The sequence below is a fragment of the Lissotriton vulgaris genome, chromosome 2_1 (genome assembly GCF_964263255.1).
Source record: "Lissotriton vulgaris chromosome 2_1, aLisVul1.2, whole genome shotgun sequence".
Classification (NCBI taxonomy): Eukaryota; Metazoa; Chordata; class Amphibia; order Caudata; family Salamandridae; genus Lissotriton; species Lissotriton vulgaris.
This window is the reverse complement of record NC_141687.1, coordinates 1,342,872,392-1,342,884,444: the sequence shown is the minus strand read 5'-3', so window position 1 is coordinate 1,342,884,444 and position 12,053 is coordinate 1,342,872,392. Positions and strand designations below refer to the sequence as shown.

General features: G+C 49.0%; 1 protein-coding gene across 2 annotated transcripts; it reads right to left on the bottom strand.

Moving 5' to 3' along the window:
• Window positions 1-1,852: 1,852 nt before the first annotated feature.
• LOC147732584 (myosin light chain 3, skeletal muscle isoform-like) lies at window positions 1,853-9,918 on the bottom strand. 2 transcript variants are annotated; one of them, XM_086957105.1, is made up of 4 exons: window positions 9,761-9,918; window positions 6,662-6,835; window positions 5,006-5,101; window positions 1,853-2,459 (listed from the first exon to the last, which is right to left on the bottom strand). In XM_086957105.1, the coding sequence occupies exons 1-4, from the start codon at window positions 9,780-9,782 to the stop codon at window positions 2,455-2,457; spliced, it is 297 nt and encodes a 98-aa protein (XP_086813231.1). In that variant the 5' UTR covers window positions 9,783-9,918; the 3' UTR covers window positions 1,853-2,454. The 2 variants fall into 2 exon arrangements, 1 of the variants encoding a protein (XP_086813231.1); XR_015308477.1 differs by lacking the exons at window positions 5,006-5,101; window positions 9,761-9,918 and having other exon boundaries at window positions 6,662-6,733.
• Window positions 9,919-12,053: the final 2,135 nt, after the last annotated feature.

Here is a 12,053-nt window from a genome sequence, read left to right as displayed (position 1 = left end):
CAGCCAGGTTTGAAGGCTTTCACAATTTGAGGTGGTTGTCAATTCTTCTTGCAAGAATTGAGTTTCAGAGGTGCCGCCCTGGACTGAGGAGCTTGCAGCAGTGCAGGACATCCTGAAGGAAGTCATCCTGTGTGAAGTTTATACATTTGTGGGTGGGGGGGCGCAAACTAGACCTGAAGGCATCGGAGCGCTTTACATGAGCACCAGTTGTGTTACAGACGAACACATTAATTGTTAGCTCTCGCTAAACCAATGCGTAAACATTGTTCGGCGAGATTATAGTAAGGCTTCCGAAAAGTCTCCCCAAACTGCGGATTCAATTCAGTTCATGTGAGCCAGGCGCGTGCACATCGCCAGCCACATCCCACACCATGCCTCGGCATCAGACTTGAAAGGAAGCCGCTCCCCCGCCCCACTCCGCGCAATGCCAGAGCTAGTTTTTCTCGCTTTTTTTTTGGTGTTCTTTGCGGCCCATGCTTCATTCCACCTACCACTTTACACTGACTTGTTCACTTTCCTCCCATTCCTATCTCCTTCTCTCAGTCTCCTCCTTCATGTATTCCTCTGTCAATCTCCCTGTCTCCCATTCTTCATCTTCGATGCATCTTTTATTTTCTTACATGTTTTGGTGTACTTTCTCCTTTCTTCCCCTTCCTCCATATTTTCAACAACTTCATCACCTGTATTCTCAAATCTTCTTTATTACTGCCTTCCTTATTTGATTTCCTCTTCTTCATTCCACCTTCCTTGTTCTCGCTCCGGTTTTCTCTTTCTTACCTCATTCCTCGTTCTTTCCAACATTGCCCCATCCTCTTCAGTCTCTTTCTCTGTCCGTCTGCCTTTCTCCGTCTCTACTTCTGCTCATTATTTCTTATGTCCCCAATGTGCAGCTTCCAGTCTTTATTCCTTCCATTCTCTTCTTTCTATCCTGTTGATCTTTCCCCTCTACTCCTTCCACCCTGCATGCCCGCCTCTACTGCTTCCTTCGTTTTCGCGCTTTACTTCCGTAGTCTTTATTCTGTCAATCCACTTCTGTTCTCCTCCCTCATAACCCCCTCCTCCGTTTATCCCTGTCTTCGCCCCTCTTCCTTCTTCCTTATCATATTATTTTCTTCCTCCTCTCCTTTCCTCCCTCGTCTTCCCCGCTCTTTCTTGCTTCCTTGGTTCCTCCGTTTCTGTGTGTCCAGCCCCCTCTCCCTGGCACCTCTGACCTTTCCTGCTGCTTCCCGACCACCCTGACAGTCGGGAGCTGGTGCCTGTGGGTGCAGAGTCTGGCTCGGCGTGATTTATGCCATTGGTATAACAGCAGACACACTGCAGTCCATCACTGCAGTCCCCCCCTGATTAAAATTCAGCTCCGGCCCCGACTGCAGCACTCCACAAATGGAATATTCTACATAATTTCCGAAAATGCTTGTTTTTCTTGTTTAAAAAGTGACCTTGTGTGATGTAACTAGTGTTCATTTAAAGCACTGCAATACCTTCCGATAGAGTTCGCGCTAAATAAAAGTGCAGAAAAAACACAAGACAAATCGAACGCTTTAAAGCAAGAAAGGAACACCTCGGTGGGTGAATCACCCAGCTGGTGTCACAAGGCCCCCATAGGCAGAGCGGATGTTTCTTGCCATCCTCACCTCTGCTGATTATCTAGAGGCTACCAGGCCTTACAGTGACACCTCGTCACCCAGAATACCCTCGGCACCCTCTCCAATCTCACACCTCAGCAAAGAGCCTTTGATCAGCATTAAACAGGCGAGTGCTCCCCCCTGGGGCGCTACCTCCGGGCATAAAACACCACCTTGAGTGTACCCCTTCTTTGAGGTAGACAGTACCACATAGGAGAGGTGCAAAATAAGTGTATAATCTTGTTGTAAGCCTTTATTACTGCAGGACATAATCAGGGTTTCTTTGCTACAACAGCTTGAATTATATACAACACTACATTGGGCGCTAAAAACTGGAAAAATTCACATTGGAATGTTTAGAACTCCAACTGCTCAAAATTACTCAAAACGTAACCATGAACAAATCAATTTACACTGGAAGAATACTGAAGCATTTGCTGTGCGTAATATACTAAAAAAACAAAACATAAAACCGGTTTGCCCATAGGCAATTAAAACAGAAGTGGAATGCATGCAGGGTGAACGAACTGCTCAACTTTGCGGAAAATTGTTCTTTAAGTCCACCAATGCAGTGTGCTAAAGTGTTTGGTCTTTCAGGGCAGTTTCTCAACTAGTTTTCATCAGTGGTGGTTAAGTCCCCAGAGTAATCATTTGGGTCAGCAGCATCATCCGCATCTGCACTTTCTGCCTCCACATTATCTGCTCCTCATTTTCATCGTTTTCACCATCAATGTCCTCCTTTTCGTTTTGCTCATTGTCTTCATCATTCGCATCAGTTGTTTCCTCAACTACCGATTCTCCTGTTTGTTCAACGATTTCAAAGGGATTCTCACCCTAAAAGTAAACACAAGTTTTAAACCATCTTTAGCAAAATTTTGCAGAACAAATGCACACTAACTATTACAAAAGTAACAGCAAAAGTCTTGTGTACAGTGCAAGTAAAGAACTCAGATTTCAGATCACAAAAAAGCAGAAAGAATGTATTATTAGAAAAGGCATCTTACAACGGGGAGAACATATGCAGGACTTCTAAATTTTAGAGTATGTCCAGACAGGCCATAGGATGGAAAAATCCATGCCAGGTCTATGAACGCCCATGAGCTCCGAGGAGTCCTTGTACAGAGGGGGCGATGACTGGAATATTGAGGGTGGGCATCACATTTCCAAGAAATTAATTTCCTGCGAAACTACAATTTTTTGGGTGAAACTCAGTACGGAAGAAGTGTTATTTGCAAAGCTGAGGAAGGAGTAAACAGATCTGAACATTCAATATGCAGTGTGAGCCCTGGAGGCAGGAAGGGTGGAAGTGCATCCACAACATTACAGGCTGCAAGCTAATTGTTGATGGTAATTAACTTATCAGTTTGCAGCATGTGTACCTGTTTGATTTAATTAATGATTTTATTTAATTTGTATAGCTCTTGAATCACCCCCAGGGGGGTATCTCAGCGCTTGGAAGCACAGCATAGGTCATGGGTACTCACAAACATTCTCTCAGGGGCCAAATTTACACTGTGGTTTGTGTCCGAGGGCCGCACCAGTGGGGGCGGGGTCAGTGGGGGAGGTGGCAGGGCTAGAGCAACAAAAAAAAAAAAACAACTGACCATGAGGTTGATCACTGGTCCCTGCAGCGGACACCTTCGTCCACTGAGCCACCAGATCCGGGATACACACATCTCTTGCTCTCTCTTTGTCTCCCTCCCTCACTCTCCCTACCTCTCCCATACTCTGTTCCCCTCCCTCTGTCTTCCTCCCCCTGTCTCCCTTTCCCTCACTCACTCCCTCCCCCCTTTCCCTCTCACTCCCTCACTCTGTCTCCCTTTCCCTCTCTCACTCCCTCACTCTGTCTCCCTTTCCCTCACTCACTCCCTTTCCCTCCCTTCCTTTCCCTCTCACTGTCTCCCTTTCCCCCTGTCACTCCCTCACTCTGTCACTCCTTTTCCCTCCTTTCCCTCCCTTTCCCACTCTCACTCCCTCACTCTGTCAGGGCAGTTTTCAGGAGTCTTCTGAATTTAAGATGGTCCAGACACTGTCTTAGGGCCAGCTGTAGTTGATTCCAGATGAAGGGTGCGAGAAGGACTTGCCTCCGGGTCTAGCCTTTTTTATGTTGGGGCTTTTGAGGAGCGATTGGGAGCTGGCGCGCAGAGTCCAAGCCGGGTAATAGCGGCGAAGTTTCTCTACTACATCGGGAGGGCCATTGCCCCAGATAGCTTTGTGTGTGAGACAGCAGATCTAGAATTTCACGCGCTGTCGTATGGGCAGCCAGTGTAGCTGATGAGGGAGGGGAGAGGAAGCTGATCTGGGGGGAGCATTCAGAACCGTGCAGGCGGCTGTGTTCGGTATCATTTGCAATTGGTTTAAGGAGGACTCATTTGCTGCGATCAATAGGGCGTTGCAATAGTCCAGCTTGCTTGGTATCAGGGCCTGTGTTAGGGTTTTCCTTGTTGTGTCGGGGAGATAAGTAAAAGCTTTCCTTAGTAAGCCATGGGTGTGGAAGCAGGATCAGACTGTGTGAGTAACGTGTTTCTTCATGTTTAGGGACTGTTGAAGGTGAACACAGAGGTTTTTGACTATGGTTGCCGGGGTCGGGGGTGTGCCTAGTTCTGGGGGCCACCAGGAAGGTGACCAGAGGAGGGGGCATCTCCAAAGAGCAGAACCTCAGTTTTTGCAGCGTTCAGCTGAAGGAAATTGCTTTCCATCCAGTGAGATTTCCAGCATTCCTAAAGAGAAGGTAGATTGGGCAGATTGAGAAGTTTTATTGAAAGAGAAGGTAAGCTGTTGATGCTTTTTTGCCTGTGGCTGAAGGGTTACCCATGTGTGGTGTGAAATTCGCTTTTAAGTAGAACTGCAGAATGGCCATATTTCTGGTTGAATACAAGACTGCAACAGAAATATACTTACTAGAAATACCAATAAAGAATTTGCTGGATTACATTTATATTTAAAGCAAGCATCTCCAACGGATAGCTCTGAATCTACTGGCAGCTCACCAATACCCTGGAAGATTGGGGGTTTGACAGTGTGAAAACACGAGTCAGGATACAGGTATCCTGAACCTATAGGACACATGGAGGGACCCCCTCATGGGCAATTGCTTTTTTTAAAAAACCTATTAACATTTTAAGTGCTGACTTTTCTATGGTTGTGTGGGTAAAAATGAAACTAACGTCCCTGGAACCTTTGGCATTTTCAGTGGGTTGTAAAACTTTAATTGTGACAGACATCTGAGTAGTCAGAACAATAATTCTGGAAGGCATGGTCACTCACCATTGTGGTAACTCTCATAGAAAAAGTTGGACTGCCGATTTAACTGGCCAAGCAATTATTCAACTTGAGGCAATAGGTTCAATGTCTTCAGATATGGCTCCTAAAAATCTTACCGTTGCATACTGTTCGTACCGGGACTTGACTGTTGGGTTGTTTAGGATACTTGTAGCAGTGAGTACGCTCCCCCTTTTTATTTGTTCCTTGTAAGCCTGGAATTTTTTTTAGATAAATAAACGTTAATTTATACACATACTGCTAGTTCAACTACAATAACTTGGTTGGAACCTAGAAGAGAAGGCATTCAATGTGGACAGAAACCCTTTAGAAACTACTCTGCCACCAGGGTGTGCCAGATAAGCGTTTAAAAAACACCAGGGACTCTTACTAGGGAATGACCCGCAATCTCGCTCCCTCCACAAGCAAGCAATCATACCCCACCAAGCAGGCCGTGACCTGAAACCCCCAAGGGAAAAGAGCACAGCCAAGAGACCAGGCGAGCAGATAATGTGCTTTAATGTAAGCTGGGACTCCGATGTCTGTGCTCTTTTCAGGACATGCCCTTTGAAGGACACAGATTGGTCAATGAGAGAGCCCAAGGATTTGGAAAAAAATGAAATAGGGAGAAGAGGCCATCCAATTTCAAAGACATGCCCTTCACATTGACAAAGCCTTTATTTTGAGATACCCATAATTAATATTATAACCACCACACTGCCCAATTATTTCAACTATCAAACCAATGCCAAGGTGTTGGCGATGTGAAGGTCTGTAATTGTTAATGACATGATGGGTTGCACTGACATTCATATAGAGCCACTCTCACACAGACAGAGCCACCCACACACAGAGCCGACAAAAGAAGCTATCCACACAGAGCGCTACACACAGAGCGCTATGCGCCACACACAGACAGAGAGCCACACACAGACAGACAGTGCGCCACACACAGACAGTGCGCCACACACACACACAGACAGTGCGCCACACACACACAGACAGAGCGCCACACACACACAGACAGACAGAGCGCCACACACACACAGACAGACAGAGCCACACACACAGAGACAGAGCCACACACACAGACAGAGCCACACACACAGACAGAGCCACACACACAGACAGAGCCACACACACAGACAGAGCCACACACACAGACAGAGCCACACACACAGACAGAGCCACACACACAGACAGAGCCACACACAGACACATCTTCTCACCTGCACAAAGGAAAGGACAAAAATGCACACAGGCTTCGATCAAACACCTTCCAGATTAACTGCCAAGAATGCAGCAGCACGCACAGCTTCAGACCCAGCACTTACCCACCAAATACACTTCCGCCACAGAAGCAGCACTGGCTGGTGAGACTAGCCAGCCACCAGGGTAAAACCAGACAGAGCAGATGTTCTGAAGAGGCCGCTACCCACAAGACAAGGACGCCACCAATTTCCAGGACATGGCTCACCAAGACTAACTATTAGTCAGTCAAAGCTCTAGCCTGTAGAATGGGCAATCCAAAAACCACTTGTAACCCAACCATGTCCCCGTCCTCCCTCGCCCCAAAAGAATGTACAGTTAAATGAGATTGATAGGACACTTTGTAAGGCTGAAACAGGGCACATTAACTGTAATATCCAGACGCGGGTAGAAATCTAAGCTCGGAATCAGAAAGGGGGGCCCTGAATACTGCAGGGGGGCTGGGGAGTTCAGCAGTCAATTACTCTCTGCCTTGAAAATAGTACTGTGCCAAAATGGCCTCTTACCCAGAGTGACTAGTACATGTCGCAGCTCAGCGCCCATCACAGAGCCATTGGCTTCTTTGTCGAAGACCCTCACCCCCTCCACAAAGTCATCGTAGGTACCCTGGTCCTTGTTCTTCGCAATTGTCTGCAGCATGGGCAAGAACTCGTCAAAGCCAAGCTTCTTGGTGTTAAGCTCTGGGAAGGAGAGAAGAGTTCAGAGGAGCAGTCACCGGCTGCAGCAGCGTGCCAGGCTGGAGAGTACACATTAACAGTGACAATGTGATCGTCCAAGTTCCCCAAAAACCCCCTACCACCTCCAGTCAGGTTTTTGTCCCATCCCAGACTGCCAATGAATATTACTGATATGGTCCATCTAGCAACTGTGAACGAGGCAGAGATCTCCAATTCAATGTGTGGCACAGGGCAGGGTCAGAGCTGAGGGCACAGGTGTAAGAGCTGAGGGCACAGGTGTAAGAGCTGAGGGCACAGGTGTAAGAGCTGAGGGCACAGGTGTAAGAGCTGAGGGCAAAGGGGTAAGAGCTGAGGGCAAAGGGGTAAGAGCTGAGGGCAAAGGGGTAAGAGCTGAGGGCAAAGGGGTAAGAGCTGAGGGCACAGGTAAGAGCTGAGGGTGAAAGGTGAGTAGAAATCTGGCGTGTGGGGAATGAGTAGAGCACAGGATACAGATTGCTTAGTGGGTGGGTGTGTGTGTGTATTCAAAGGATAAGAAGTATGTGCGGACTTCTGTGAGCTCCCCATTCCTATCGCAATACATAATGCCTTACATACTAGAGTCACATTTTCTACAGCGTGTTCCTCCTGTCACAAATCAATATTTCGACTATTTATTAAACAATTATTGCTTGAAATAGCCTGGAGGTAGGACAGCAAACGCGCATATATACCTAATTTACGAGACGGTTTCCAGTTTCCCTTTGCTGCTGGGGGGAGAGTTGCATCATAAATACCAGAAATCATGTTTCCACAATTTAATCGCCAGTAACTCCTGAAATATTTACCAATGTTAATACCAGATCTGCCACGATTGTCACATTTTATGTAATATCCAAAATCAGATACAAGCAACACGTCGCGTCCAAGTGAAAGAGGCCCATTAGACTCTAATGCAAGCCTAAGGTTTAGTCTTAATAGACAACGAGGATATAGTGAGCACTTCTGACTTGCCCCCAAGGTTCAATGCACCACAGACATAATAAGCCCCTGGGTCTCATCGTAACAGACTGTGCACTCTGAAATACACCTTAAAATGTAGCTCCTTCAGATTCACCCAAGTTAATTTTCAACTGGGGGGTGCTCTGGTCCACGGATGAGTGGCGTGTGCTCAGATCCAGGGGTGAGTGGCGGGTGCTCTGGTCCAGGGGTGAGTAGCGGGTGCTCAGATCTAGGGGTGAGTAGGGGTACTCTGGTCCAGGGGTGAGAGGCAGTTGCTCTGGTCCAGGGGTGAGTGGCGGGTGCTCTGGTCCAGGGGTGAGTAGCGGGTGCTCAGATCTAGGGGTGAGTAGGGGTACTCTGGTCCAGGGGTGAGAGGCAGGTGCTCTGGTCCAGGGGGTGAGTGGCGGGTGCTCTGGTCCAGGGGGTGAGTGGCGGGTGCTCTGGTCCAGGGGTGAGTGGCGGGTGCTCTGGTCCAGGGGTGAGTAGCAGGTGCTCAGATCTAGGGGTGAGTGGGGGTGTTCAGATCCAATGTTTAGTGGCGGGAGGCAGACACGGTGTAGTTGTGAGTGATTCCTGCAGAGGTCCTGTGGTGATGGCAATGTCCAGTGTAGGGGTGAATGACTGGTGCCGAGGACCAGTGCGGGGGTGAATAACATGTGCGGGGTGCATAACGTGTGCGGGGGTGCATAACGTGTGCGGGGGTGAATGAGGGGTGATCGGGTCCAGTGTGAGTGACGGGTGCCGGGGTCCAGTGTGAGTGACGGGTGTGGAGGTCCAGTGCAGGGTGAGAGATTCAGGTTCATCCCAGCCACTCGTTCGTCTAAACCTCGCTCTCATCCAGCACCGACTCCGCATCTCACCCGCCCAGTATTACAAAATAATCCAGCTCCCACCTGTTCGTGAGCCGAAGGGGTGGCAGCGAGGGGGTGAGCTCCCCGTCCGCCATATCCCGGCTCAGGACGCCTCCGACAGACAAACACTCACTGAGTAACTACAACACCTGGCTGCTGCGCTCCATCACAACAAACTTCGCCCAACCGGAAGTTGCATTCTGAAGGAATCCGAGCTCGGAGCCGGCCTGGCCGGGTCTGGCTCCTCTGGAATGCGGCTCCACCGGCGCAGCCTCGGCCCAGGCCTCGGGGGGATGGATGCGGGCGGGCCACGGGCGCCTGCTCTGGGCACCAGGTTCAGGCAGAAAAGGGAATGGCTGGTTCCGTCTGAACTCAACAGGAGGCAGTTCAGAGAGCAGCCGCTGGGCGGCGCGCCTGGCGTTTACAAGAGAGCGCCAACCTGCCAACCACTCCCAAAAGACAATGAGGCATTGCCCTGGATGCCGTAGCCTGCCAGGGAGAAGAGCGCAGAAGAGCATGGCAGGCAGGGGGTGCACAATAATCGAGTGAAAGCCACAGACGTATGCCAGCTGCACCCTGGCCATCAGACCCCATCTCTGCCCGCCAGCGACATAATCTTCGAACTTCGCCCTCTGGTAGCAGCACACACACCCGGTCTACCCAGCCCGTCATCATCCCAGGCTGTGCGCCTCACCCATCGGTGCCAGCTAAACGAAAACTGTTTAACCGGACCCCACATACCCTGTCGTCGGACCTACCCTCTGGTGCCAGCCACACAGCGGCGGCTGAACGGCACCGGCTAGACTTGGAACCGCATTCTCCCTTACGAGCCAATCTCTAGAGATAGATAGAGGTAGGGCGATAGATAGAGGGAGGGAGGGCGATAGATAGATAGGAGGGCGATAGATAGAAGGAGGGCAATAACAGACAGATGTCCCTTCCAATAGCTAGCCTCCATTTATGGAGCTAGCCAATGGAAGAGCAGGCGGGACAAAGCACCCATACTGCTAAACAAAAGGTTTCGCCTGCGCGAACGCTGCTGCGCAGCAGATCGCCAGGCGAAACCTAAAAACCAGAAGCTGTCTATCTAGAAACATACCTTTTTTTGACCGCATTGCCATTTGATCCAGGTTTTCTCAATTTAGGTTTTTTGCCGACAAACGCCCCTCCAACAGGTTTATTAAGCGATTGCATCATCTTTCTTTTCATCCATCTTCCAGCAGGCCCACCAAATACCAGACTTGTCTGGTAATCGACAACAATTACAGGTCTCTGCATACCGCCATAATCCTGCAAATTGATAACATAAAATTAGCAGAGAGTATGCAGATAAGGCAAGTTACATGGTGTGCAAAAATGTGTTAACAGTTTTATAATAATGGCAGGCATAATCCAAGAACCAATGTTGGGTGGTCAAGGAATTCGTAGGCTAAGCAGCAGTTGTTGCCATTCTGGTAGGTGTAGATACTTCTTGGCTACAATTATGAAAACTGCAGTAAGGACACTGCTGTACAGGTTTTCATTTGCATTAGTGAGTTGAGAAATAAAGAAGATAAAATGCTTATAAACATGTGTGTGGTTGGGTCTGGTTGCGCGTGTGGTTTGGTTGTGTGTGGTGTGGTTGTGTGTGAGAGAACAGGGAGTTAGAGAAGGAGGCGGGGTGAAAGAACAGCAGATCAGCACAGTAAAAGAACAGGGAGTTAAAGAAGGAGGTGGGGTGGAAGAGAGCAGCAGATCAGCACGTAAGAGAAGACAAGAGAACAGGGAGTTAGAGAAGGAGGCAGGGTGGAAGAGAGCAGCAGATCAGCACGTGAGAAGAGAAGAGAACAGGGCGATAAATAGAGGGAGGGCGATAGATAGAGGGAGGGCGATAGATAGAGGGAGGGAAGGCGATAGAGTGAGGGCGATAGATAAGAAAGGGAAGGAGGGCGATAGAGTAAGGGAGGGCGATAGAGAGGAAGGGAGGGCGATAGAGAGGAAGGGAGGGCGATAGAGAGGAAGGGAGGGCGATAGAGAGGAAGGGAGGGGCGATAGAGAGGAAGGGAGGGGCGATAGAGAAGAAGGGAGGGGCGATAGAGAGGAAGGGAGGGCAATAGAGTAAGGGAGGGCAATAGAGTAAGGGAGGGCAATAGAGTAAGGGAGGGCAATAGAGTAAGGGAGGGCAATAGAGTAAGGCTGGGCGATAGATAGATAGATAGATAGATAGATAGATAGATAGATAGATAGATAGATAGATAGATAGATAGATAGATAGATAGATAGATAGATAGATAGACAGATAGACAGATAGATAGATAGATAGATAGATAGATAGATAGATAGATAGATAGATAGATAGATAGATAGATAGATAGATAGATAGATAGATAGATAGATAGATAGATAGATAGAGGGCGATAGATAGATAGAGGGAGGGTGATAGATAGAGAGGGAGGGCGATAGATAAGAAAGGGAAGGAGGGCGATAGAGTAAGGGAGGGCGATAGAGAGGAAGGGAGGGCGATAGAGAGGAAGGGAGGGCGATAGAGAGGAAGGGAGGGCGATAGAGAGGAAGGGAGGGGCGATAGAGAGGAAGGGAGGGGCGATAGAGAGGAAGGGAGGGGCGATAGAGAGGAAGGGAGGGCATCAGAGTAAGGGAGGGCAATAGAGTAAGGGAGGGCAATAGAGTAAGGGAGGGCAATAGAGTAAGGGAGGGCAATAGAGTAAGGCTGGGCGATAGATAGATAGATAGATAGATAGATAGATAGATAGATAGATAGATAGATAGATAGATAGATAGATAGATAGATAGATAGATAGAGGGCGATAGATAGATAGAGGGAGGGTGATAGATAGAGAGGGAGGGCGATAGATAGATAGAGAGGGAGGGCGATAGATAGATAGAGAGGGAGGGCGATAGATAGATAGAGTGAAGGAGGGCGATAGAGGGAGTGCGATAGAGGGAGTGCGATAGATAGAGGGAGTGCGATAGAGGGAGTGCGATAGATAGAGAGAGGGAGGGCGATAGAGAGAGGGAGGGCGATAGATAGAGGGAGTGCGATAGATAGAGGGAGGGAGTGCGAGAGATAGAGGGAGGGCGATAGATAGAGGGAGGGAGTGCGAGAGATAGAGGGAGGGAGTGCGAGAGATAGAGGGAGGGAGTGCGAGAGATAGAGGGAGGGAGTACGAGAGATAGAGGGAGGGAGGGCGATAGATGGAGGGCGATAGAGGGAGGGCGATAGATAGAGGGAGGGCGATAGATAGATGGAGGGCGATAGATAGAGGGAGGGCGATAGATAGAGGGAGGGCGATAGATAGAGGGAGGGCGATAGATAGAGGGAGGGCGATAGATAGAGGGAGGGCGATAGATAGAGGGAGGGCGATAGATAGATAGAGGGAGGGCGATAGATAGAG